Source organism: Hippocampus comes, unplaced genomic scaffold (assembly GCF_001891065.2).
Source record: "Hippocampus comes isolate QL1 unplaced genomic scaffold, H_comes_QL1_v1.1 scaffold317, whole genome shotgun sequence".
In the NCBI taxonomy this organism is placed as follows: Eukaryota; Metazoa; Chordata; class Actinopteri; order Syngnathiformes; family Syngnathidae; genus Hippocampus; species Hippocampus comes.
The window spans coordinates 248483-276441 of NW_017805531.1; the positions used below are offsets into that span (position 1 = coordinate 248483).

The following is a 27959-nucleotide window of genomic DNA, read 5'->3' on the forward strand; positions in this document are numbered from 1 at the left end:
GGGCCGTTCTGACTGAAACCATCTCAAGAAGTCAAGAATAACTGTTGATTCAACTCTTATTTAAGTTACTATCATGAGAAAATGCGTTGTCTTATTTATTACATATGAGAATATAATTTTTTTTGGTCGACATTTTAGAAAGCATCATGGAAGTTGACGTGTTTAATCTGATTTCGTGGGCCACATAAAATGATGTGGCGGGCCAGATCTGGCCCCCGGGCCTTGAGTTTGACACCTGTGTCATAGAGGAACTGTCCACCGTATGGTGCTTTTTTTCCATAGATATTAGTATCTGTTTAGTGATCTGAAAAAAAACAAACATATTCTTCCCTTTATAAAAGGTAGTCATTGCAATCGTAAAAAAAAAAACGTGCAAAGCAGTGGGAAATCACTGTAGTGCACGTAGAGATGAATTTAGATTGATCCACAGTTGCCTCTCTCAGGATGAGTTGAAAAAACTCTACGCCCAGCTGGAAGTCTACAAACGCAAGAAGATGCTGGCCAACAACCCTCACCTCCAAAAGAAACGCAATTCCAAAAAGGGCCTCGGTCGCACCCTGATGAAAAGGATCACGGAGATCCCGGAGACCATGCACATACACCGCCAGTGTAGCAGGGAAGACGGCAGCGAGCACGGTAGCAACCGCAGCACTTTGAGACGAAACCACCTGGAGAGCAATCAGCACGGTGAGATCTGAACAGTCGTCATCTCTAAAACATCACTTGGCTATCTTTATTTGTATTAACATTTTATGAGACAGACACCTACTTGCTGATTAACCGCCACTGTGTTAACATTCGAAGAAAAAAAAAAAAGTTCCACATAGTGATTAACGGAGACAGTCATAATCGGTGCCGTCGTTAAACCTTCATGAATAACTTTCAAATCAATGTAACGTATTTTTCGGAGCAGGAGTCACACGTTTTGTCGCAGTGTGTCTGGTTCTGCGACTTATGCTCAGTTGCAACTTGTATAATTAGCACTCTGACTGGCACCGGAAATCCCTGTTACAGGGGAATGGTCTAGAGTTGATTTTTTTCTTTTTCATTTGTTTATTTAAATAGAGAGGCCGATTTGTGGAAGCTGTGCGTTATAAAACCGAAACCCTGTGAGCTGTCAAAAAATAAATACACAAAAAGAGGTCCAATGCATTAAGCTGCATACTAGCGTGATGCCAGCTCTGTTTTAGGAATGAAATTGAGACAGACAGTGACCTTGCGGGCATCCTGTAAACGGCGCGTGTAAAATTCACTTGCAAAACTGCGCGCCGTCGAGATCTCAAATCCAATTCTTGTCAAGATATTCCAGTCTCGACTGAGAAAGGGCAACCTACAGCTGAGAGCCACAAAATGTTTTGCTGCTGGTATATCAACCGGGGGTGTGCGTCTTTCCAATAAATGACGATTCGATATGGATTTCAAGGACGCGTCTTTTAATTCAAAACCGATTTTCCGATTCAAATCATTTTTGTTACACCCCCTGACATCAACCTATGACTTGCGTCACATTGAAGTTAGAGCAAGATTTTTCCACGAAGGTCAAGAATCTCTCAAAAGATTCGAATCTCCCTTCAGGAAAACCTCGAGAAGATTCCCTCAAGAACAAAGTCGCAAGCTTGCAGAAATCGCTGAGCTACGATCACGTTTGTGACCAAGATGACGAAAGTGGAAGTCAAAGCGGCTCGGCAGCGGGGGACAAAATGACTCCGGTGGGCAACGGCGGAGAGGGTTCGCTTCTCGGTTCCCTCATTGGCCGCAAACATTGCAAAAAGCAACTGGAACCGGTCGCGCCGCCCTCCAAGCTGGAACCGGCAAAGTCCACCGAGTCGGTTGCCCTCTTCTGGAAGTCGGCGAGCGTTCACAACTTAACGCACGAAAAGAAACCGGTGCACCTGCGCACCTCCATCATGCAGAAGTCTCTCAGTGTGATCGCCAGCGCCAAGGAGAAGATGCCGGGCCTCGGCAACAAGACGCAGAGCGTGGAGGATGCCAGCAAAAAAGGTGTGAAGGGTCCAGAGGGGAGGATGTTGTCAGAGGTGGATGAGACCCCGGAACATTTTCCCAAAATGATCATCAGCCAGTCCGTGGAGTACTCCAAGACGCATATGAAGATGGGCATCATGAAGCAGCAGGTACCTTGCGATTGGGTGAGTTGCTGCGACTCTTTGGGTCAATTCACGCTAACGCATTTTCTCGCTTAATTCTAGGTGAGTGGTAGCCAGCCATCCATTTGCTCCGAAACTGGCAGGAACTTGTACGATGTGTCCGAAGTTTGTCCCTGGGAGCCGGAAGAGCCTCAAACACCATCTGAAGCCAAGACACAGAAGCACGTGTCCATCGCCCCGGACGAAAGCGACGCAGGGCGAAGAGGGAGCGGCGGCTCGGGCCTCGGCAAATGCGGCCGGTCTCAGCAGAGGCCGAAAACGGGGCAGTCTCCTTCAAACAGACGACGCTCCAAGGACAGAGGAGGGGAGAGGGAGGAGAGCAGGGAAACGCGGAAAGCGCGCGGACCCAGGTCACCTCTGCCTCTCAAGCCGGATGTGAGCCCCTGGGATTTTGAGGAGCAGCCCATGCTCGGTGGCGTTTCGGAGGCCATTTCCCCCGAAAGAATCCGCCGCAAAAAGAGCGTCACGCCGACGGACGGTAAGCCCAAGGCACTCCGCTCAGACCACTCCAAGTCCACGGGAAGCTTGTTGCAGCCTCCCTCCTTGATGGTCGAGATCTGCCCGTGGGATTACAACAGCCCACCCTCACCCAAGCAGGAGAAGATCTGCAGCAGCCCTTCCGCGCACAAGAAGAAACGGAAAGGCTCCTGCTCATCCAACCATAAAGCGGAGAAGGAGAAGGGCAGGGAGAAAAACCGGGAACGACGGAGCTCCTCCGGTAAGCCGCCGTCGGAGAGAAGGCGCGTCAGCCAGTCGGCCGAGTGCGCCGGGCTGGTCTCTGAGCGGAGGAGGAGCTCCAGCAAAGACCCAGAGTGGGCAGAGATCAGGAGGGCACGTGAGACCGAAGCCTCCGACAGCAGTTTTGGTCAGACTAAAACTTCCACCGACAGGAAGAAAGAGCGGTCTCACAAACCTGCGGTCGGTAGCGGTCCAAAGATGGCTGACGTTTGCCCCTGGGACTTTGAGGACCAGGACCCGGCAGAGAGAGCATGATGACCGCTGTCATTGACCGATTGTCGTCACAGACTTACAGCATGACCGAGTCAAGTTTCAAATGTTTGATTGAGAGGAACCAAAAGATGTTCACGGCCATTTTTAAGTCCTGCTTTCGCACTTTTCATTGAGAATGGTGGCAATTTGACAAAACGACATTGAGCTGTGTTGTACCAATTTTATTTTTGACACAACGAGGTCGCTAGAGGAGTGGGGGGGGGGGGGAGTTGCCAATACTTGGTGCACTAATTTTAATGTAGGAAGCACGCGCTGGAGCCAGATCTCGAAATTCCTACCAAGACAACTCGGTCTGGATCTTATCGTCATGTGGAAGAAAACCGATGTTGCCGATGGTAATGGCATTTGAAGCAATACGTTGCCATTCCACTGCAAATTATATCAGTGACATCGTTTGTTTTTCTTGTTTTCATTTTGGACTCCTGAATTTTTGACCGTTATGACACTGCATCAACGTGTATCGGTTGTTTTGTCCATGCCTGAGTAAACGTCTCCCATTCCGCAAAGCGGCATGAGACTGGAGACATTTAGAGCGATGAGAGGATTTAGTCAAAGTGCCATGGCTTTTTTTAATTTCTTCACATCAGCAGTGCACTTGTTTTTCCGCCCGTCCGATTACTCCGTCAATGAAAATGAATGGAATATTTTTCGACCAGATGCAAACTCAAACACGGTTTGATTAAATTTAAATCCAATAATAGAAGTGAAGAATTAATGTGTGACCCATCAGCAAATGTGTTTGAGGAATAATTTTGTCAGTACTTGTAAATTGTATGTGCGTGAGTATGGGCTGGAGTGGGATTTGTTCTCCTTGTTTTTATTTTTATTTTATTGTTCTGAAGTGTTTCCTGATCGAATTAAAATCAACCGGCAGATGCTTCCTGGTCAATGACCCCGATGCCGATGAATACAATTCAAATATTTGCATGTTGCTGTTGCGTTGCTTTCAATGCAACATCTAAGTCGCTATGAATGAGAGTTTGCTCTGCAAATACTTTGCTTGCACGCCGCGCTACCTTTCCACATTATATGCCTCCACTTCTTTGACACACGGAAACTTGGATCTCACTTGTATTTTTTCAGATTTTTTGACACACAAAAACAATGGATTCTTCTTCCAATCATGTTGTTGGATATTGATGCACGCGTTCCCTGTAGAGCAAAGATATTAGATACTAACAATGCACCAAAAAAATTAAAAAAATAGAAGCTGTGTGAATCCGGACCAAATACTTTCTTCACAGCATGATGATGAAGATGATGGCGTGTGTGTTTAGAAGATGGGAATGACCGAATACAGTATTGTTGCCCAGTCTTTATACCTACCGTCCGTCGGCACCATGGAAAAGCCATCGCATGGGGCAACTAATGAGTCTCCGCGTGTATATTGGTTTTCTTGTTGCAACGGTGGTATTAATGTCGTTCCGGTTCGGTTTCAACATATCTAATTTCATAACTGAACTTCTCTGATCATCAAGCTTTCAGAAAACAGCACAGATGTAACAAGTATTTTCCTGAACATGCATCAACACTCTTTTTTTACTTGGCAAACATTCACTTCTCACTAATGTTTTTTGTTTTACTATCAACCTTTAAATATATGTTTTGTCCAGTATTTTATGCTTCCTGGTTTTCACTCCCAAATTGCTGCAGACTCTTTAAGCACAAATGGGAAAGTATTTCTTTGTGACTATTCATATTGTGTTGCATGTATATACAATGAATACACTTTTGTCAATTCAGAATTAAATATTTCTATTCAAACTCACGGGTCTCCGATCTGCTTCACTTATGAATGTCATTTTTTTTCGTACTTCTTTTCACCCATGTCTCTACTTCTACTGAAATTTTGTACAATGTGAGTGCATTTGCTATCTCTGATTATTTTCTTTATGGCCTAAAAATGCGCTTTCGTACGTCTATATTAGCGTCACTTTCAAGTAACTCTTATTCATATTGAGCTGATTAGTCACACCTGCTGTCCTTCCCATCTGGCATGTTGCCAGATGCGCTTCAACCAATCGGCTGCTTCGCTCGGTGCTCACTATTGACGTTTTCCTTGTTCCAGTTGAGTAAGTACTTACATTTGTTCATGCTTAATTTTTCCGTTTGTACTCTCGCCTAAATCGTGATTAGGACTGCAATAAACTGTGACATCTAACCTACGATACCGCAAGGGATAAATATATGGTGGATGACATTTCAGGATGAATCTAAAATGCACTACGAATGCACTTCGTTTGACACCGAACCTCAGTGGTTGCTGTTCGTACCCGTGTTTTACGTCTGGAGAGTCGTAAACTTCTCTTTTTTTTCTCTCATAATCACATTAGACAGTTCTTGTTCGCCGATAGTCTGCCAGGACATAATGTGATTCTTTTCCTTCATATTTTGTTTTCTTTTTTCAAGGTAAATTTGTCGTAAAAGTGTCGAACGCCGCTTTTTTTTTCAAAGGCAAGTTGAGCAAATATTCAGACGAAGATTTGACTTTTTTTCACGCCAACACAACAGTGTTGGAATATTTTAGATGTGCTGTACAACACTGCCATCTTGTGGAAAAATAGAACGACTGCCTCGCTTGGACTATCAATACAACAACAACGACAAAACGAACACACATAATCGAATCCCTCCCATGATAGTCTGATTTTGACGCGTTGCACTTTTAAGACATAATGTGGCAAAAACTGCATTAAGCGTGCTGCATTTTTTTTGTTTGTTTCCTCCCCCGATTATTACGTAGTAGTGACGTCAGACCCGCGGTACCGGACAGGGCTGATCCTCTCTGCAGGACCTGCCACTCCTCCTCCTCAGCAGCATCATCATCATCATCTTCATCCCAGCCTCCACACTCACAACACACTCATAACCTTTCTTGTTGTGTTTTTGCAAAAACACACATTGCTCCGGACCATCATGGGGAACGTGCAGGTAAGAAAACGTAGTCAGATGTCAACGATAGTTGAAGGCGAAAGGTCGAGCAATTCTAGTAGAATGAGGACATCATGCTTTTCAGGTTTTTGGGGACTCTTATGCGCATGTTTTCAAGATGGAATGTCCAGATCAAATGTACTGTACGTGGGGCAAAACATTGTCGGCTTTTCTGGTACTTTTCAAGAGGGCGCTATTGAGGACGTTTACGTCATTTCCCTTCAAACGACGCACCTTTCCACCAGGCCCGAATTGTAAACTTTTGACGACGTATTTAAAGTGAAACATTTTTTTTCCCCGTCGATGACAATATGTGCTCCACCCTTGCATCGGTATCTGGAGTATTGCATTTATTTTTTTTGAAGTCTTTATGGCTCAGGCCTGGATTCTAAGCTCCTATGTAACAACATATGGTTGGAGTAAGTGCAAGGTCATTTTTTTCTTAAGATGACTTGTTTTCTTGCAAAGACAACCTGCAGAGAGTTTCCCACCATAAGGATGTAAGCGGCAGTCATTTAGAATTTGTGAGGGGGACTAATCGATAATGCTGCATTGTGTGACCGGAGAGGAGTTGGGTGGGTGTGCCTGGCAGTGACTCAGCAAAGCACAGGCTGCACCAGACTGCAAGCGGCCTGGATGTCACGCCCAGTGACCAGACCTCGTCCGGTTTCAGATTTGATTAGAATTTCTCATAAGGCTCACTTTAAAAACTCTCGCAGGCGGCAATATTGGGAAGGCAGTGTTATCTATAAACTCATCGTGACAAGTTGATATATTTGTCTTTATAAAGATGATAATGCTGGACTATATTTGACGCAGTCAAGCTACGAGGTGTTTGCCCCATTTAAAAAAAAAAAAAACAAACTTTTGTCCAACTAAAATGGAAATGAGATAATGATGAAGTGCAATTCTGGACCACGGCGCATTAGAAATACTGTGACATGAATCTTTCTCAATGAGCTTTGTCTCGGTAAATGCACAATTTCTTTACATTGATGGGATGTGATAACAACTAAGCCCCGATGAAAAGTTTTTTTAAACAGCTTACAGTTAAACGTAGAGTGCACGTGAGACATTTTCATGATCCTTTCTACGTTTCTCCTTTCTAGCCCACCGTCGTCCCGTTCGAGGACTTTGATGTTACAGCTGACATAAAGGCCATTCGACAAGCATGTAAAGGTTTAGGTGAGTACTTTCCTGAGACCTTCATTTGTTCTTAAATCATGTCCGATTTCTTCTAGGGCACCGGGTTCAGAATTAACATGTTCAGAAGTGCAGAAAATAGAACAATCTGTTCATTTCAAGGCTAGGTCAGTAGTTGTTTGCTCCTGTTGGGAATTCCGTTTCGGGTTGTGGCAGCGCACCACACCGGAGTGAAGGATCATGCTTGAAAGAGTCCCCACTTCATCCGATCAATTTATTTCAAGTGGCTGACTGTTTGCGTTTGGCCTTCAGATGACGAGCCGCGGCCGTGGACGGAGCCAAAGTGTGCTTCAGTCGTGGCTTGTGCATTGATGACAAAAGCAGCTTCTTGGAGCTGCCGGAATGTATTTTTATGGTAGCACACGCTGATTATCGTACATCGCTTCTTGCTTGTGTTTAAGAGGCGCAAAACGTATATAAGAACGTCTTCAAAGAGGTACATGATCAAGGACAATCGATCGCCGTCGAGAGGATTCGAATCTTTGTTTCTTCAGGCCTTCCTGTGTGACGCTTGCATGTTCCCGAATGAAAATGTCCTCCTTCCAGGTACGGATGAAGAAGCCATCATTCAAATCCTGGCCAATCGCTCGGCAGCTCAACGTCTGGAGATCAAGCAGGCTTACTTTGAAAAGTACGACGACGTGAGTGCCCGCCGTCGTCGTCTCACCCTCGGTGTCACACCGCCGCGTCGTGCCCTACAGTATGTCTGTTGGCTTAGGAGTTGGAGGAGGTCCTGAAAAAGGAGCTGACCGGCAGCTTTGAGAACGCCATCATGGCCATGTTGGACCCTCCCAACGTCTACTTCGCCAAGGAGCTGGGGAAGGCCATGAAGGGGGCGGGCACGGATGAAGCCGTGCTGGTGGAGATCCTGTGCACGGCCACCAACGAGGTCTGTCAAAATACGCTCAAGTCATTTCGGCATCGCGCCGAAGATGTTCCACATTTTCAAGAAGCAATCGGAAGGCGGCGGCTTGCTTCCGACGCACCAACAAATAACTTGGTCGGATTCTACAAGTCGGCTCCAATATTCCCACCACAAAGAATCGTCGAGGATATTCTCCAAAAACCTTCGAGTAGACTCATGACGGCCATCTTGTTTCTGATTAAATCATCTCTCTTTTTTTGACCCCCTAACAGGACATTATCAGTTACAAAGAGGCCTATGCCCAGGGTAAGCTCTTCTTCATGGATGTATTGTACAAATATTCGTCCATTCAAATGTCAAGAAACTTTTTTTTTTCCCCCGAAGCACACAATATCCTAAAGATGAGTTTTGTTTTCTTTCTAAGATATTGAACATGTCCATCCCAACTTGCTACAAGTGTACGGATCACAATTAGGGGAAATCTGTGAGGGGAAAAATATTTCCACCAGCATGCTGATATTGTTTATCATGACTATTGGATGTTTTGGGAGTCATAGCGTCAGGACTTGTGGCTTTCTCACTCTCGTTTTAATCCACGTTAACATACGTCCCCTGGGATCGAGTGCACATTTGATGTTGCCGTTCTTGTTTGTCGAGCGTAAAGTGTCCAAGGAGTAATTGATGACTTTTCAGTGCATGAACGTGACCTGGAAGCTGACATCGAAGACGACACCAGTGGCGACGTGAGGAACCTCCTGATCTCACTCCTGCAGGTGAACGTGTTTCATTCTCTTTCACTCTCTCATTGAGTCGTACTTTGAAGTCACGTTTCAAAATGGACCAGAAGGAAGCGCCGGGATTGCGTCGCCCCAGCCCATGAGATAACGTTCAGACAATAGCTTTGCACGCTTTTATTCGCCTACTCGGCTATTGAGCTACACACGGCGTCATTGTTATGCCTGCATGCCATCTCCGTCCCGCTCACGCTCCCGCCCGTTTCCTTCCCCTTTGTGAAAAATGACAAACGCAGCATGACTTATGTTCCAAGGACTCGCCACGGACCCGCGGCTTCCAAATGGGGCCTTTTCATAATGTGTTGCGGATGATTGTGATCCCACCAAATGCGTGTGAATATTTGTTTAAGCCATCGCTCGGGCTTTTCCCCCCCCCGTCTTCTCGCTAAATCTCTTGATCTTCGTCATCAAATCTGTCTGCAGGCGAGCAGAGACGAGGGCTACGAGGTGGATGAGGGCTTAGCCGAACAGGACGCCGCGTCTTTGTTTGAGGTACGTTTTGAAACGCGTTAAGAATAAGCGGCTCACTTTGAATCTATTATCTTCGAGTCTTGCTGCACGTGAGCTCAGGATGGTTGGTAAACCTTTCTTCCAATACAGATTAGGTCTTGCTGCTTTTGTTCAGGAGGACTTTATGGAAATGTCATATTCACAGTGAGCAATAATGCTCCGTTACACTTAGCTGCACATTCGAAGGTAGTAATGGTCAAATTTTGGTTGGCGGATGAACTTCTTTTGATTATAATGGTGGTCGCTGCCATTCACAGTGAGCAATAATGCACTTAGCTGCACATCCAAAGGTAGTAATGCTCAATTTTTGGTTGGTGGATGAACTTCTTTTGATTATAATGGTGGTCGCTGCATCAGAATGTGTTTCTAAGATTTTGCTTTTCTCACTTCATGAAATCTACCCATCCCTTTAGTCCAGGGGGGCCCCATTTTGTCAGTCGCGATCTACTTGTATATTTTTTCCAAACAGTTATTTATGGTGGTTTTTTTTTTGGGGGGGGGGGGTTTGGTTTTTTTTTTTTTTTTTTTTTTGGAGCAGTTATTTATGGTGTTTTTTTTTTTGTACTTAATGTAAAAAAAAGAAAAAATTGAGAACCACTTAGTTGGTAAGTGAACGTGCCATTTAGGGTCCGCCATTTGGGATCCGGCTGACAGATCTCAGTCGTAGCGAATCATGGAGATCATGCCCACCAACAGCATTCGCTATTTGGCGTTTTAAGGCTTCATTGTCCCCAATGACACTCCAGCTCTCCACAAATGACCCCAAAAAGTGCTTTAACTCCAACCGATATCGGCCAAATGAGTTTAATGAGCTCCAGATTGAAAATGAACGGTTTCCTGCTCTCATTTGATTGCAACCACCAGGCAGGAGAAGGCATGTTTGGCACGGATGAGTCGACCTTCAGCTACATCCTCACGCACAGGAACTACATGCAGCTTCAGGCCACTTTTAAAGCCTATGAGGCGGTAAGTGGTGCGCACACTTGTTCCGGAGCAGCGTTTGACTTTGTCAGTAACGCGTCACATTTTTGTCTTTCAATTGAAGCTATCGGGGACCGATATTTTGGACACGATTGACTCGGAGGCCACAGGAACTCTAAAGGACTGTTACGTCACTCTCGGTATGCAAGTCATGAAGGTCCAGTCTCAGACATAAAACTGCAAACACACATCATATTTTTAAACACATCTTACATCAGTGAACCATATGACAATGGTGATACTGATGTCTTCTTACCCAAGATGCGTATTGTGCATTTTGTACAGTGCGGTGCGCCAAGAACCCTCAGCTGTACTTCGCGCGACGCCTCAATGCTGCAATGAAGGGAGTCGGCACCGACGAGGACACGCTCATCCGCATGATCGTGGGTCGCTCCGAGGTGTGTGTTTTAGTGTGAAAATATTAGTCAGCCGCAGTTGTGTCTCGTGCGAACCGCTACAAAGTTGCATGTGGATGACGCGGGTTTGCCGCGGCTGTTGATTAACACCAGTCGAGTCGCGCTCATGTTTCATTGTGGCGACATGAGTAAGCATTGTCGTGTAGCATATACAACGCGTTGCTTTACTTCTATGGGTTGATGGCACGTTTGTCCACCAGATTGACCTGGAGACAGTGAAGGACATGTACCTGGAAAAGTATGATGTCACCTTGAAAGACGCTCTGGATGGCGAGTGCGGCGGGGACTTCAAACGTCTCCTCCTGGAGATCTTGCACTGAGACACTTTTCTTCCTCTTACTAGCCTTATTTAACAAAGTGATGTGTCTTCCTCTCTACCTCCTCCAAGCACCTCACCCGTTTCCCTCATACACTCTGTGTCATTATCACCGGTCTCTTGTCTTAACACGTACTGTACTCTTTATTAGCTTGATGTCCGCTGACATAGTCTCGCGTGTCTTTGCGGCGTGGACCAAAAAGCAAAATGTTGCCACACGTTAACTGCCATTTAGTGCGTCTCCACTCTGATGACATTCAGTGGAAAGTTTCATACTGCCGTGAATCTACATGGATCCAGCAACTAGCTTTTGGCAACTTTGAAGGAGAATAGGAACTTTAATATATTTACATAAACTATACATACCATTCATGTATTCGTAAGTACTGTCTGTGTCGTTTGCAGTTTAAACACAACAAACTGTCTCACCATCTGTGTAAAAAAAAAAAAAACTAGCTGCATTATAAACGTAGCGCATTTTGCCTCAAAGATGTCTTTCATAGGCACGCACCTTAATTTCTGCCGCAACACTTAACACTTGAGTGTCGACTGGCCACATGAAATCAGCAGTAACTTCAGTAACTGTTTAGCTGCACAGTTTTGTTAATTCCCTGTCAAGTTTTAAGCCCTCTTTAATCATAGTTAACAAATTGCAGTCGTATGACTTGATTTCGCAATGGTACACAATGACAATTTTCATATTGTTGCTCACTTTCTAATTTGAGGCACTCACAACACTAGAGAATTTGTGCTTTTAGGATGGTTGGACACTGCTGGTAAGGCAACACTGAACAAGACAATTGCGCTCACTGAAGTCTATGTATGCAAGCGTATGTTATTCAAATGAAAGTGGCTACTGTAATAAGACTGTGTCACGGTGTATTCTATTGACATGGAAAGTGTAATACAGAAATTAAAACGGAGCTAAGTATCTCAAGTTGTTTAATGGTCTGTTAACGTAGCAGTGTGGCACGCAACACAAAATGTATCCCAAACCCACGTCACTGAGTGACAAACATTCTTAGGGGCCAATGCTGGTAGCACTGTTAGCTAATGCCAGGCAGCTCTGCTAAACTTTTGACTGATAGAGCCATGGCAAAGTTTGTTTTTCACTCTGGAACCAGGCCAGCCTAGTTTAATACGTTTTTTTTTTTTTTTAAACTGTAGTTTGTAGGGGCGGTTATTATCAAATTAATCACACGGTTACGTCATAATGGATGGAAGGGCTCACTCACAAACACATTTTCAGAAATGGACAGATAACTGCAGATTGACCTGGTAGTTTAATTTTACTCTTCTTGGGTGGGCAGACATTCTTGACACCCAACTATTTGGGTACAAAACAAAGGGCAGGTTTCCCTAATATGTGCCTTTTAATTGTGATTTTTACAGTTGCAGGGGCAAAAGCTGGCCACAAGACGGCAGCAAAACACCTTTATGCGTGTGTTCTTGTGACATCATAAATCATGACCAGTTTGATCGTTTCATCTTCTGAAAACCCCACCAAACATTTATTTCAATGCCCCCCAGGCCCTCCCCATTTCCCCAGCTTCTAATATGCCATTGAATGTGACATCACATTAGAGGCATCTGCAGCGTAATGTGACCTGCTTTCAAGATGTGGGGACGATCAGCAGAAGAGGAGAGGGGTGAAAGTCAGTCTCCTCTGTAACATGTTAGACTTTCCAGTCTGCTTTTGAGCTGTCATAAGTCCTCAGCTGCAGGTATGTTTGAATGAAATATCTGTACAGCCTTTATATTTTGCACTTCTACCCAATGTCCTGTCGAGGAATCACAAAGTGAACAGGTCTTCAGACTTGGTAAAGCAGCATGTGGCTCACAGTCCAAAGTTAGGACGATCGTATATTTGTGATGACGAATTAGGGTTTTTCACAAGTCGCTGCACATCAAATGCTCAACTGGTTTTCATAAGCATTTGAACTTTTGATTTCATGCCTTAGCAATTTAGCGCAGGGGGAAATAGGAGGTTAGTCGGAGGGCCACTGCGGGGTTGAGAACTAATCATTTCATGTCATTTCAACTCATGAGAAATGAGCTCGTTTGCTTTTCCTGTGTAATCGGTACCACCTGGAATGTTTTGACAAGAATTATGGCGCAAAACAGATTGATTTAATTGATTTACATTTTATTTGCATCGCTATCAAATATAAATGCAGTACTTCTTTGCTGTGCTAAATGATAGTTACATCTTAATGTGGCGTATGATAAGAAGCTGTCCCCCGAAGACATTTGCACGTTAGCGCGACCTTTGTGGAACACGTGAGTCTGTTTAAGAGGCAGAGCGCAGCCTTTAAACAAGGCATGCAGTGGATATTCACATTAGAAAATGGTGACTAACATGAAACACATGTTCACAACAACTACTTTTTTTTTTGTAGGGGGGTTGAGGGGGTGAGGGGGCTTGACAGCAGGAAACGTGGCCAGAAGGGCTATATTACTTAAAAGTCAACAACCGTTGTGGTATTACCCAACGCTACGGCATGTTTTCCTTTCGTGGCTGCTAAATCACGCTACATGTTAGATTAGAGGCGACACGATTCAGAAGTGGCAGTGTAGCAATAGATGGATAACAAATGATATGAATGGGGTGGAAAAAAATAAAATAAAATAAATCGCACTGGTTCCCGCCCACATTTCAAAAACATGCATGGCAGGCTAATGGAACATTCTCAATTGTCCCTAGGTGGGATTGTGAGCGCGATTGGTTGTTCGTCGATGGGTGTGACCTGCGATGACCCCGCTTGCTGCCCGAAGCCTGCTGGAATAGGCTCCGGCACGCCCGCGACCCTTATGAGGAGAAGCGGGTGAGAAAATGAATGGATGGATATAGGCTGCACGTAGTCAACTGGTGAGCACGTCCGCCGCAAAGTACGCAGGGTTCGATTGTGGCTCCGACCTTCCCGTTTGGAGTTTGCATGTTCTCCCCGTGCCTGCGTGGGCTTTCTCTGGGTATTCTGGTTTCCTACCCCAGTCCAAAAAACATCCATGGCAGGCTAATGGAGCACTCAAAATAGTCCCTTGGTGCGAATGTGAGCACGGATAGTTGTTTTTCTATGTGCGCCCTGCGATGGGCTCAGCAATCAGTTCAGGGTGTGCCCGAAGACAGCTGGAATAGGCTCCAGCACGCCTGCGACCCTCGTGAGGAGAAGCAGTTCAGATCATGGATGGATAGATGGATGATGAACTGTATTGTCACCCATCCAAGTAAATACGATCAATTCTTCATGTTACAACTTAATTCAAACAGTTTGGGGAAACCAGATTTCTGTTCTGTTGAGAAAAAAAAATGCTGAATTTGAGAGGCCCGACCTCAACCCACTTCAACGCCCAACAGTATTTAGATATTCTGAGCCAACAATAATGAGCTCAACAAATCATCTTGTGGACAAAAATGACTACTCGTAAAGACAAGGCAAACTTTTCAACTGCTCGACTTGTTTGTCTGAATGTCATTATAATTTATAGCAAAAATGTGTCTGTTCTTTTTGTGGCTTTCAGTCCGCTGAAATGCAATCCACGTGGTGAAATCGGGTCAGAGTTGTGATGTTATGCAGACACCCAGAGGACTGACACTCCGCTTCCTGCGTGGGGGCTGACCTGGTTGACTCGCCCTCGTACACAGTCCAGCGTGAAGAACACCGTTGTGCCATTGTGCACCTGGAAAGATGCCCGCAGGCTTACGCTGGCCCACTGGCTACCATCAGGCATTTGTCCGCCGACATGTTGGGCCAGGGGGGTGGGCCGTGCGCCCTTTGCCTCCCAGCCTGCTCCAGGGTCATTTAGTTGGAGTAGAGTCACCTTGAGCAGGCTGCAAGAGTGAATCAGTTTTAAGTCCAGAGCCACATTGGCAGTGCCGCTCTCCCTGAAGAGCAAATCTTGGCTGGGTTTAGCGGCGCCCTTCTCCGACAGCCCCATTTGGGACACCCTGGGACTCTTCTGATGGAAGAACAGAGGCTTGTTTCGGACGGCTCCTGAGGGAGTTTGAGCTACGGAGACATAAATGGAGGCGGAGATGGCAGCGGGAACCCAAACCAAGCTGAGGCCACTGACGCCTGCGTCATCGCTAAAGAAACGGACATTGCACTGCGCAGGAGACAGAATCTCAAAGGCCAACGTGTCTCCGGAACCAACTTCAGTCGCTCCGGAGAGAGAGATGGAAGTGTCGCGATAGTGGACACCTGGTTTGAAGGTCCGGCAAAGCTCCAAAACGCTCCCGTTACGATTGAGGTACGCCAACATTTGGAAGCCCTCGCTCACACATGCCTGGCCCATGGAGTACAACGCCTGCTGAAATACAAAGCGCACGGTACCGCTTTCTGCAAAACGTATCCCGCGGCCGTCGTGGGTCGGAACCACCACGTAAGGGTCCGAAGTGGAGGTGATACGAAAGATCGGCCGATGGTTCGTGTGGTAGTGAGCCGACAGCGCGGCCTGCGCCGTCATGGCGACGGCGCCGGTATCGTGGGACAGCCACATGAAGCTCAGCGAAGCGGCCGAGGGCTCGAAAAGCCACAAATTTTCATCGCTCCGGTTGCAGTGTTGGTTAGCGCTCCAAAGGGAAGTGGAGATCACGTGACCCGGGGCGACCTCCGCTACGGCGCTGATGCTGACGCCCTGGAAAGCCCTCGCTTCCCGTTGCTCAATTCTGACACCGCTGAGGTCACGGCTTTCAGAGCCGTCGCTGGCGTTGACGTGAAAACACACCTGAACGAAGCTGCGGCAGCCGTGGTTCACAGAAAGGCTCTGCTCCAGCCACACCAGCCCGTGCTTCTTCATCACCAGGTGTCCGTCCTCGGCCGAGGCCAAGTTCGTGCGGTCTCCCGCCCGGATGCGAAGCTGCACGCCCGGCGAGGCCAGGCTCATCGCGTGGCCCCTGGTGTCGGGCAGACTCACATCTCCGGTCCAGGAAAGAGAGAGGAAACTCTCACCGGCGAGATATCCGGAGCAGACGGTGTCTGTCGTAAATGTACATCGCGATGCCGCTGGTTGTCCTTCACACTCGGCGCAGGCCTGACACTCGTCCATGTCCAAGTTGTAGAAATAGTCGTGGCCGCACATGCCGGTTCTGGCGTCTCGCTCTGTCATTCCTTGACATCTAAAACCACCTGGGAATAAAAGGGGCACCACTCAAAACATTGATGGATGTGCAGATGTGCAATTGCCGTCTAAATACCAAAGAAACTCTGTCAAGCACCCGTGTTGGCTCAGGCTTTTATGCCATCGAAAGGACAAGAATTTTTGAATGCCTGAAGTTGGTGGGTTTTTTTTTAGACCAGGGGTGTCGAACATACGGCCCGTAGGGAGGTTCGATCAGGCCCGTGGGATAATTTAAAAGTGAGAAAAATGCATAAAAGACACGCAATTAATAATTTTAATTAGGTGCAATTCATGGAGTATCCGCTAGGGGACACACGGTTTTCATCAGAGTAGAAGACAACATTGTTTTGATCAGAGAAGAAGACAACAGCCGCCTCAGTCTGTCACTGAGACAGACTCAACACAGCGGACGCTATCAACAGCACTCTCACATTTACACATTTAATAGCACTTTCCTTAGTTTGTAAGGTGTAGGCAGGGATTACATTTAGATTTTATATGCACGTTCATTAAATTTTCAGTGTTCATTAAATGTCAACATTTTCCTAATGTTCTTGTGCTTCTTTAGACCAAAACAAAGGAAAGACATATTATTTTGGTTATTTATAGCATTTAATGGTCCCGGCCCACTTGACATCTACCGAGGCCGTATGTGGCCCACCATGTGAAATGAGTTTGACACCCCTGTTTTAGACTAACATGAGGCACAACATGTTTGGCACAAAACATTCTTGAAGCGGACGACGCCATAGATCAGGAATGTCTGGCATCGCCGAATCGCTTGTATCATCGTCGTTCATGTTCCCTGTTTCACATTCTGCCGCAGAAGTCCTGAACACGTGCAGTTAGTCAATTCAAATCACAACCATTTCTTCTCTCTCTAGCTCCCCCGCCGGTGAATTTAAACAAAAAAGTAGAGAGACGATCGAGATTTTGTCGAATTCCTACTTCTCTGTCAATCAAATCTCTCTCTAGCTCCCCCCGGTGAATTTAAACAAAAAAGTAGAGAGTCGAGATTTTGTCGAATTCCTACTTCTCTGTCAATCAAATGTAGTTGATTTGTGAAAGTGTTTTGTCATTTGTCAGCGTTACCTGGTGTGTTGACACATTTATGTTGGTCCTCGCAAAGGTCAGCGAGCTCAAGGCATTCATCTCTGTCCTGCAACCACAAATTGTTCACTTACACAAAAAGCCGTTTCCGGTACTTTCTCTCCGTTTTGACCCATTCAACCGCTTCGGTCTCACCTGACAGATTCGATCGGCGTGGACCGAACACTGCGCCACCAGGAAGAAGCCGGCGGGACAGACGGTGCATTTTTCACAGCGTGGATGACCACCGCTGAAGTCACAGTATTCCTCGGGGCCGCATCTCCCGCAAGTCACGAGCGAATGGCCCACCTGCTGGGCATCAAACACGGTTTGGGCCAAATCTGAGCGTGATCGCACTGGAATACACGAAACCGCGTATGGCATACGCTGCAGTTTATTATGACGAATGGAGGTGGACGTTTACCTCCATGACGCTGGCTTCCATGTCCACCTTGTGCAAAGAGAGGGCCTGCTGAAGTCCATGCGGGCCGCCGGGCTCACTCGAGACTTCCCTTTGGCTGTCCAGCTCCTCCTGGAGGTTCTGCATGGACATTTGCTTGACGGTGTCCAATAGGATGTTATACTGTGCCTTGACCTTGAACACAACCATCCAATCAGGTGAGCGGAACCGATGATCATTCCGACGCGTATCCGGTCACATCTCACTTGCTCCATGTAGTCGTGCATTTTCCTCTGTTGCGCCAGGATTTCTCTCTGCTGGTGGAGCAGCTCCTCCTGTTGCTCGCTGAAGAGCCGATGCATCTCTCTGACTTCTTCCCGCTGACTCTTCAAGGCCTCCACAACCTTCTCTTGGTCCTTGGACAGCTGCAGCTGCAGGATGATCGCGTCGTTGGAAGGAACGTCGTTGCTCCCTGCGGCGAGAGAGAGGCAAGAGGCCACGTGAAGGATTTTCCCCCCTTCGCAAACCACACCAGGTACAGCAGCTCGGCCTGGACGCGACGCAATCAGTGAATGGGAAGGTGTTCGTCCTCACTTTTACCTGATAAATTAATTGTTGACCCATTTGCATCTAAGAGTTAAAAAGTACAACGTGAACTCACTCGTCTTTCAAAGCATCGGTCGTCCAGTTCCAGAATGGGTACACGTTTGTCCTCAACTCCTTTGGAGTTGTTTCGAGGTGATGAAAGATAATGCTGACAGTTTTAGATGTGTTTTTCGCATTACCGGTATATAGCGTTTTTGGTTTGTTTTGTTTTGGAGTTTTTTTGTGATGTGATGCTGTTATGAAGAGGTAGAATAGATCACTTAAATTGCCACTGAAGGCCCGAGTCCGAAACTCACTCACTGCCTGCCACCGTGTGGTCTGCAGCCCTGTTTTTCCACCTTGTAGTGCGAGTTTTAACCCAATCTGCCAAAACAAAGATCACAACCCTCAGGTGTCGATCAGAAAAGGTTCGAGACCACCACTCATGCTCATACTGTGACATTGCCAAGCAAAGATAAACCCGGTCTTGGTCAGCAAGTCATTTTTGATGCAGTTCTCGTACCATGACAATAAGTAAAATCGCTTGATGATTTTGATACCAACCTGATTTCATGTCACATGTCAACTGTATCCACGCGCCGCCGTCTGACCGCTCCTGCGCAAATTGCGCTGCTCTGTCTCTTACGTGAACCGGCGAAGAATTCCCTCCGGCGTCTTCTCCCCTTTGTGCATTGCAGCCAAGGCAAGGTTTTGGTTTCTGGCGGCTGCACTCATTCCCTTTGCATTCCCGTGACGCATCCCTGTCATCGGTTGTCGGTCGACGGTTGACGGCGGTCGGGCAGGTTCCGCCGGCGCAGCCGGGATGAAACACCTCGGCGGTGATCGTTCTCGGGTTGGTCCTTCTTGTGCCATCAGGACCGGTTGGTTGCGCAAAGCCTCTGTTGTGATGGTGGCCGTTGGTCTGGTGATGGCCGTAACGAGCGTCCTGGTGGTAGAAATTGGCGTAGGCTTGCCCTTGCCTGGATTGTGTCGAGAGGTGAAGCTGCGGCCTTGACGCTGCCGCGCGAGTGTCGGTCCGCCCTTGCGCTGCGCTCCAGTCCTGGTTGGAGAGGCATCGAGGCCCCGAGCATATTTCCGAAGCGCTTTCAATTCTGTTCGGTAAGAGAGTGAGACAGAGTAAAAGCACCGCAGAAATATGTGCCATGTTGAGATTCTGGAAGTAGAACTCTGCGAAAGGTTCTCGTCGTCTTCGGTGTTGAGCCGTCAGGTTTGTTTTATCTTTGGTATGTCTTCCCTTGGTAACGGTCCATCGATGTAATGAGCAACTGATTTGGAGCCGTAGTGCTCTGGATGGTCTCTGCCCCCTTTTGCTCCTTGTTGGGGAAAAGCATGCACGCATGGCCCACATGTGGCGTTCGCTGTACCTAATTGGCAACAGCTTTTGCTTCCAGTCTTAAATTAACCCGTCGCTTTCCCGGACATGCCACTCTGCCAAGTCACACCACAAAACATACTGCATCCTTCGGGGCTGCTCTGCTCTAAATTAGCCTGCTACCAGATATCTGACAAAACAGTCAAGAGTCGGGTTTTGTGCTTGGAGAAGATACTTATGAGCAAGAAGCGTGCAGGAAAAAAATGTGTAAAAGCGTATATGTGACTTTCCCTTTAAAAAGTGACTTATGTTTTGAGTGTCTTTCTTGTCAGTTGTACACTTAGTTGCAGCAGATGAGAGTGCAAACTTAATTTTCAACCCAAAACACCTCACACAAAACACTCCTGAAAGTTTCTTGCATAAATGTGTGCAAAGCGTTTGTTTCCCTTAGTACTTAGTTGCAGCAGATCATCCTCGCACAAAACACTCTTGAAAGTTTTTTGCATAAATGTGTGCAAAGCGTTTGTTTCCCTTAGCTACGCGTGTCTCCCTTTCGCATTTGCACATTTCTACATAAAAAGTGAATCGATATTTTTGGTCACGTTTTCGACGTCCCTCTTTCACACACAGGCGCACACAAAAGCCCACATTTGTACAATTTGATATGAACAGGGAGTATCACTATGTACAGTGCACTACTTACTGTCGCTCCGGAGCCTATTCAAGAGTTAAATTTTCCTCCCCATCAAGCTATGTTTCATAGCAGCCACTGCAGAGTAATGAGAAAACAGCGAGAAGCTTCTCAACCACACAAAAGGGGAAACATGTTGATTTTACTGCATGCAGGAAACACTTTGGGACTCCTTTCATGCAGTAAAGTCTCAATAAAACACTCTTCAAATACTACGCTCTGGGCTGGGTTTGCTTGCCGTCGGTTCTATGGCGGTTCGTTTGCGAGACGACAGAATGAGAGAGCAGCAGCAGCAGCAGCAAGCGTTTTAATGAGGCAGTGGGATTTAAGAGCAACATGTGCTTTGATTAGTCGACGCTCGGGGCAGCGAATTACAAGTTTGCCGTATTATGCCAAATATAGAAACAGGTGGCGCATCGAAAGGGTGAAAGGGAAACATTTGATTGGTTTTCATGCGAGTGTGGTAGTTCTCGCCCACTGTATATATAAATGCTATTTACGATATTCCACTTTCATAGGAATCTCACCAAACCGCCTTCTAGTTTAATGGACCGTGTGTTAATAGTGTATATGAACAAAATGAGGCCCAAGAGGGGAGGGAACATTTTCAAGGCCATCAATGCCTGAGCTATATTCAGGGACCTATGCTTCTTATTTTGGATCAAAAAGAACATGAAACAACCAAAAAAAAAAAAAGCTGTTGATTACAGTACAGAGAATGTGTGTGAACTCGTATCCATGCAAAATGCATCAAACTTTCACTGCATGTATTCAGTGGTTGCCACTCAACTTGTTGCTCAGACCGTGGATGGATAGAGAGCTGCAGCAACAGAGTAAGAGTAAAGTAGAAAAAAAAATGTCTCGGAGCGATTAAAACAAAAAAGAAGAAAAAAATGGTTTCAGTTCAGTTCTCGGTTTGTATCATAAGCAGCTGTGCACCCTGCGGGATGTCAATCTGCAGATGTGGAACCTGTTGAACGCTTTCGTTATTTTGTCCCACCCCTTCGTTTTATTAGTGGCTCCAGTAAACATTATTTTCTACTTGCTTAACTCTGGAAATAACTGAAATTCATCACACTTGCAGCTAACATCTATCATACTATTTCCACGCTGTAACAGTACTTTATTGATTCTATTTATGGTTCCATGCTATTTTGCATTCATCAACGCGCCTACTTATAGTCGCAGCCCCATTTCATTGTATGTGTAGCACGCTACGACAATGCAGGCTTTGTTTTCTCTTCAATAGCAATGTCCAAATAGCGAGAAAAAAAAAAAAAACGTCTATAAGCTCAAGTACTGTATGTGTGTGACCTCCAATAACACTTGAAGAAATGCAGGAACCTGCCTCTTGATCCGGAATGGTACGGAACGCGATGCTAACGCTGTAGTGGCTGTCCCACTTTTTACAGTCCGACAATTTCAAAATGAAAGCTCAACAACTTTGATTGTTTACCGTCTCGATGTTGATATCCGTGCGTAAATAGCGCACGGGTCATTTTGTATTGAGAGAAAACCCGAGGCAGTTTGACACGAATTAACTTGAGTCACATTCTTTCTCATGACCACGTGAGATGAGCTCGAGCCACACGCTGCTGCATGGATGATTTAGTTGGGGAAGTTGGGGAAGGTTACAGGAGGTGATTGGCTGATTGTAATGTACCTCGCCAATCCGGGAATGATCTGGTCACCCCTGGAAGCCTTTGAGATACAAAAAAAAATAAAAATCTAGTGTGACACAGTGATGTGAGGTCATCGCATCTGGATTTGACCATGGGTCATGGCCACAGATTCCGTCTAAAGCGTATAAGCCTCTTATTGTATAAGAGTGACTCGCCAAGAAAAGCATTGCATACATCTGACTGAGGCAATCACAGCCCGAGATTTGATTCATTATTGTGCACATAAGCTTGAATGAGAGCGGTCCAAAGACTAGGATAAGGCATCATCATGACATAAGCCATAAACGTCATTGCGGTGAACTCCTCCATGCCACATGCTGTAACTGCACTTTGTTCAAACATAGTTGTGATTAGATTCTCAGAGTTGCGGAAACAAACGGATTTAAACTAATACCACTTGACCGGATTTGATCCATTCTATGCTTTGCTGCCTGGGAGCCAAAAAAAAAAAATGATGGTGTAAAACAACACACTGTTCTCGTAAATGAAAGTCAGACACACTTCTCATTTGAATGGAAAGTTTGGCATTACTAGCGTCGTTTAGAAGTGTGCCTGATGAAAGAAAACCAAGTCGGATGAAGAACAGTGACACAAATACCACGTGTTTGCGGCTACTAATGTTTTATCCTTCCACCCCTCCATTTTCTCATCCGCGTATCCTCACATGGGTCGCGGGTGTGCCGCAGCATACTATTTTTTCATGATATGTATTTCGAACATAAAATTAAAAACAGTAAAACCAATAAAACCGAAAATGGGTTAATTGATGGTAATTAAACGTACATCAGAAATAGATGCATCCATCATCAATATATTCGACGGATCTGGTTGGTTAGGACTGCACGACTGTCCGTGTTTTATGTTTTGTGTTGTGTTTATTATTTTACTTTTTGTTAACTGTTTTGTTAAGCGCTTTGTTACAGCTGCCGCTTTTGTGAAAGCGCTATATAAATCAGCATGTATTGTATTGTACAGATTTTTTTAAAAGCGTTATCTAACAGCGTTCCCATCTGATAAACGCCATTTACAATGTTACTTGGTGATTTTTTTTACACTTTTGCCACACATTTGTTGTCGTTAATGAACTACTGCCTTCATAAAAGAAAATGCTTTTAGTGTCTTTGACTAAAAGAAGCCATTCTTGTAATGCTCGGCGACTTCCAAAGCTTCAGTGCAACCTAGCTTAATTTACTCTGCCCTCTGCTGGATTTAAAGGAAACTACAAGTAAGCGTCCAACATGACGCAACTGCAGAGTTGCCCAAACTTTTTTTTTTTGACTGAACCGTATCTACTTGGTATCTTCCTGCATTGAAACCCTGGAACTTTTTTTTATTCCAATCATACTCGGGCACAATGTAAAATGACGTCAAAGATTCTCAATAATTAACATGACACAAATCACTTTTTCCCCCCCATGAATTTTTTATTACAAAAAGACTGTACATGAATTTCAATGAACAACAGCTATATACAAACCGAGAGAAGACGAATATTCCGTTCTCTTCTCATGAATACTTAAGTTACCAATCTCCCCCCATCATCATACAAAAGACACATAAAAAAGAAATGGGCGTCTACACTTGTGATACCCAGAAATGACGTTATGTGATAAACATTACAAAGTTCTGCACATAAGTGGTTGTCACATGATTTCTCTATGAAAAAGTATAAATAAACCCTTGACATAGAAAGTGTGCGCAAACATTTGTCCGCTGCTCCAAACAGACAGTAGATGTAAAAACGAGTGGAATGCAAAGCTAGAAATACATAGAAAAGTAATTTTTGTTTCCCCGCACAAGTCACCGCATGATGGAAACGTACAATCGTATGTGTGATGTGTTCACAGGAAATGTTGACAAATGTTCATGCAAAGTGGATGAATAAATACTGAATTGGCAGCATGTTTTTTTTTTATGAAAATGTTCCATATGAACATAAAAGGCATTCCACTTTTCTTAATTTTTTTTGAATAAAAATTCACAATTAAGCCCCTTTAATATACAGTGCTCAACATAAACGTGTACACCCCCGTTTTCAGATTCCGATGAATAGTTGACTCAGCGCAGTTGGAAACCTTGTGAATTCAAATTTATATCTACGGTCGATTAAGTTTGAGTCAGAAAGGAACCCGTCGGGTTGTACTCATTTATGATGAGCGCTGTCAATGATTGTATGATGGCATCAGACAGCAAGTTAGCTCGGGCATTGTTTTTTTTGTTTTTTTCCATTAACAGTATGTGAAGAGTCATGCTATGTGCTGCATTGGGGATTTTCCATGTAGCTCATGACATACACTATATGGAAAGAAGTATCGCTGCCAAATGACTCACTTGATCACTTGGGAGTTCAACCGCACCCCTAGGGCTCTCGATACTGCAATTCGATACCTCCGACTGGAAGGTAGAGTTAGGAAAAGGGTGTTCCAATACTTCTGTCCATACAGCGTGTACTTTGTTTCAATCGTGCCGCTCTGACAGTAGATCAACTACATTCACAACATTGTAAAGACGATTACAATCAAAATGGCCGACTCTTCTCCCACTGCAAAATGAACCGACAAACAAGGCGCCCTTGTTACATTTCTCCTTTGAGTCGAGGTTGTTTGGGTTGACGATTGCTGCGGTTCAGCACCGATGGAAAGCACCACAACAGCAAGCGCTCGACCGGCAGGCAACGGCTTTGCGGCAGAATTCTGGACTTGTGTGATGCAGTCGGAGAAAAAAAAATAAAAGAAAAAGCAGTGCAGCTATTGATACGTGGTGACCTGACGCACACTCGACTCCTTCACTGACTTCAAGACGAGACACAACTTTGCTACAGTGGCTGGACAGCACATTAGTCATATGCGGCGGCGGTGAGAAATATCACTGACGGTTCCCACTGTACAAGTTCGACGGCAACGTGGCCGATGAAGAAAATGCGCACGTACAAATGAAAAGAATCACAAATGTGTCATCGACTCTTGGCGCCGCCTGTATGGAAACTGATGGAAATTCACAAGGAGTTTTCACACACAGACAAATGCACTTTACCCTACTGTTAGTGCCTCACGTCACACTTTATGTACAAGTTAGAGCAGACGAAAGAGTGTCTTGTTTTGTTTGTTTGTTTTTTATATTCTACATCAACCCGGTTGACCAGTTTTAAAGGGATTCTACGAATATCATCTCAAACATTAGAAAATGTGGACTTTTAGAAGATCGAGTCACTGCTGACATCGTGTTATTTTTTTTCCTCCATTCGTGGCACGGTTACAGATGCGGCTCGCCAGTCGGATTCACAACTAAAAGCTCTGGGCTCGAATCTGGGCTCAGACCTTTCCGCGTAGGGTTCTTTCTGTGCTTGTGTTTCTTTCGATGCCGTTTCGTCTTATTTCCTCCGATTCATAAAACGGGTGTGCTGGGTCGACGGTTGGTGACACGTGTTCAATCATCGAGAGGCAATCAGAGCAGTAGGTAGCCTGCCTCTCGCTGAAAAGTCAACCAGTGTAAGCTCAAGTTTACTCGGAACAAAAAAAAAAGTGGTCGAAAATGGACGTTTTCCTGCCCACTGCAGATCTTCTACTAAAAACATTTTCAGTGTTTTAGGTGATATCACAACAAATCCCTGAAAGGTGAGGTTGCCTTCTTCCCTCTGTAACATGAGAAGATTGACATTCAGTCGCGTGCTAATGCACTTATTGACCTGTTTTTTTTTTTCTGTATTTCAGTCTTGATCAGGTAGAATGGAATTTGCAGGCAACGTGGCCAGTCCGCGTGGTCTACGGCGCAAGATGGCGCGGCGACCCAATGATAAGTTGAATTCACAGTGATGCAGCACCTTGTGGAAGAGCCGGTCGGGTTTGAACACGGCAAATGTGATCAGGGCTGTGCTGCACTAACATATGAACGCAAACATTGACAAATATTCACCCTTCTCATTTCTCGTGTGGCAGAGAATTGAAGTTGGGAATCAAAAGCGCTGCCGCCGTGGCAGCACTCTGAAACGCTTTCATCTCCTCCCTTCATGTCAACAGTGTAAAACTAACAGAACGGGCGCTTCGAAAAGCTTCGGCGGCCATTGTGCTTCTCTCGAGCCAAAGTGGTAGACTGTTATTCCCAAACATTTTGCCGTGGCGCTTCCATCGAAAAAGGAGAGATGACAGCTGTAAGAGCTGCATTCATCTATACACCTTCCCTGTTTTACCTTAGCATTGCGGGTTGGTTTTTTTTTTTTCCTTCCCGCTAATCAGCATAGTGCATGATGGACTCGACGTAGTTTCCCGGGAAGAGTCCGGTGACGCCGTTGCAGACGCCTTCGAACCAGCCGTCGTCGTTCTTCTTGATAATGTAAATGATGGCTCCTTCCATGAAGGACAGCTCATCCTCTTTGTCTTTGCTGTAGTCGTAGATGGCCACAACTATAAAAATGACAAAAAATAATCTTCAACGAAGGTGAAACAACCCCCCCGCCCCACACCCTCCCGAAACCAGGTTGTTTTTTGACATACCTTTCTCTAAATAGGCCTTCGGGGCCCACTGGGGATCTCCATCGGCATAGGGGTCACTGTAATGGACAACCGCAGCCTCCTCTTCTTCATAGTCGACAGGCGGAGGAGGAGGTGGGGGCGAGGGCTCATCAAACACACCCATTTCCTCTGGTGGAGGCGGAGGAGGTGGAGCTGGGCTGTCTGTTACTGAAGGTCAACAGAATCAGAGGTGATCATAAATTATGGACGCTAAAACTGAAAAAAAACAAACATTTTCTTGAATCAAATACACCTAGAGACCATTTCGAGTGTTCTGTTAGCCTGCCATGCATCTTTTTAGGAGTGTGGGAGGAAACCCGGAGAAAAGCCACACAGGCACAGGGAGAACATGTAAACTCCACACAGGAACGCCAGAGCCGAATGAATAGTTATTTGTCTACATGTGCCCCACGATAGGTTGGCGACCAGACCGGCGTGTAACCATTTAGTCCAACAATATCAAATCTGCGGGCACCTCGTGAAAGTCGAAGATGAATTGAAAGGACGATGCAGTGATCTTTCTGCTCAGAAGAGGGCGACAGAGTTAATTTGTTGAAAATCTGGGGCATGTTGTAGCGTGAGCGTCTACTGTGGATCTCCAGCACACATTATAACGGTCCAGAAATTTGTTTTACTGGAGATGATCAACATCAAATTCTTTTTCCGACAGACAGTCTGATGGTGGACGGGGAAATCGGCGTCAGGTCACATTTGCGCCCCTCAACGGAGCGAGAACAGGTCGCCCCGCTTTATGTGATCCATCGCCATGGCAACAGACAGACATCCCAAGGACTCAGCACACAGTGCAAGCAGAGGTATGAGTGTTCAAGTCGCCAAGCAAGCAGAGTCCATGTTAAGCAGCATGTGCACGCTGAGATACATTGAATGCTCTGAGAGTGTGTGAGGAATGTGTTTCTACTCACACTTCCAAAACCCGTTTACATACGTCGTAGCTGCCTATACACGTTTATTGCAGTTAAACACACAGCGGCAACACATTGTCTGAGTACTTACTGCTCTCCTGCATTCTAGCCACAAAGCCGGTCAGAGGGATCTGTGGTGTCAGCTGGACCATCGGAGGAGGCGGAGGAGCCACAGACACTACAGCGCCAAAACCGGGCATTGTTTTTTTTGTTTTTTTCCATTAACAGTATGTGAAGAGTCATGCTATGTGCTGCATTGGGGATTTTCCATGTAGCTCATGACATACACTATATGGAAAGAAGTATCGCTGCCAAATGACTCACTTGATCACTTGGGAGTTCAACCGCACCCCTAGGGCTCTCGATACTGCAATTCGATACCTCCGACTGGAAGGTAGAGTTAGGAAAAGGGTGTTCCAATACTTCTGTCCATACAGC

General features: G+C 45.7%; 4 protein-coding genes across 7 annotated transcripts in view; 2 read left to right on the forward strand and 2 right to left on the reverse strand.

Moving 5' to 3' along the window:
• Window positions 1-4944, forward strand: part of gpr158b (G protein-coupled receptor 158b) — a 30987-nt gene extending 26043 nt beyond the window's left edge. The window contains exons 11-13 of the mRNA XM_019877850.1: window positions 444-687; window positions 1576-2132; window positions 2208-4944. Coding sequence (XP_019733409.1) covers window positions 444-687; window positions 1576-2132; window positions 2208-3158 — 1752 coding nt within the window. The 3' untranslated portion in view covers window positions 3159-4944. The remainder of the gene's footprint in view (window positions 1-443; window positions 688-1575; window positions 2133-2207) is intronic.
• A 217-nt stretch (window positions 4945-5161) lies between these two features.
• On the forward strand, window positions 5162-12129 carry LOC109520551 (annexin A13-like). 3 transcript variants are annotated; one of them, XM_019877854.1, is made up of 12 exons: window positions 5162-5248; window positions 5920-6107; window positions 7217-7292; window positions 7857-7951; window positions 8032-8199; window positions 8448-8481; window positions 8869-8948; window positions 9393-9461; window positions 10344-10445; window positions 10525-10600; window positions 10746-10858; window positions 11077-12129. In XM_019877854.1, exons 1-12 carry the CDS (start codon window positions 5173-5175, stop codon window positions 11194-11196), a joined length of 1197 nt encoding a protein of 398 aa, XP_019733413.1. In that variant the 5' UTR covers window positions 5162-5172; the 3' UTR covers window positions 11197-12129. The 3 variants fall into 3 exon arrangements, with proteins under 3 accessions (XP_019733413.1, XP_019733412.1, XP_019733414.1); XM_019877853.1 differs by having other exon boundaries at window positions 5163-5248; window positions 8029-8199; XM_019877855.1 differs by lacking the exon at window positions 5162-5248 and adding an exon at window positions 5259-5366 and having other exon boundaries at window positions 8029-8199.
• A 2563-nt stretch (window positions 12130-14692) lies between these two features.
• Window positions 14693-19936, reverse strand: LOC109520550 (uncharacterized). Of its 2 annotated transcripts, none has more exons than XM_019877851.1 (6): window positions 18949-19936; window positions 18066-18271; window positions 17824-17994; window positions 17556-17711; window positions 17403-17469; window positions 14693-16318 (listed from the first exon to the last, which is right to left on the reverse strand). In XM_019877851.1, exons 1-6 carry the CDS (start codon window positions 19751-19753, stop codon window positions 14760-14762), a joined length of 2964 nt encoding a protein of 987 aa, XP_019733410.1. In that variant the 5' UTR covers window positions 19754-19936; the 3' UTR covers window positions 14693-14759. The 2 variants fall into 2 exon arrangements, with proteins under 2 accessions (XP_019733410.1, XP_019733411.1); XM_019877852.1 differs by having other exon boundaries at window positions 17556-17708; window positions 18949-19935.
• A 3553-nt stretch (window positions 19937-23489) lies between these two features.
• LOC109520468 (abl interactor 1-like) lies at window positions 23490-27721 on the reverse strand. The gene is made up of 3 exons (XM_019877702.1): window positions 27613-27721; window positions 26581-26766; window positions 23490-26490 (listed from the first exon to the last, which is right to left on the reverse strand). Exons 1-3 carry the CDS (start codon window positions 27719-27721, stop codon window positions 26315-26317), a joined length of 471 nt encoding a protein of 156 aa, XP_019733261.1. The 3' UTR covers window positions 23490-26314.
• Window positions 27722-27959: the final 238 nt, after the last annotated feature.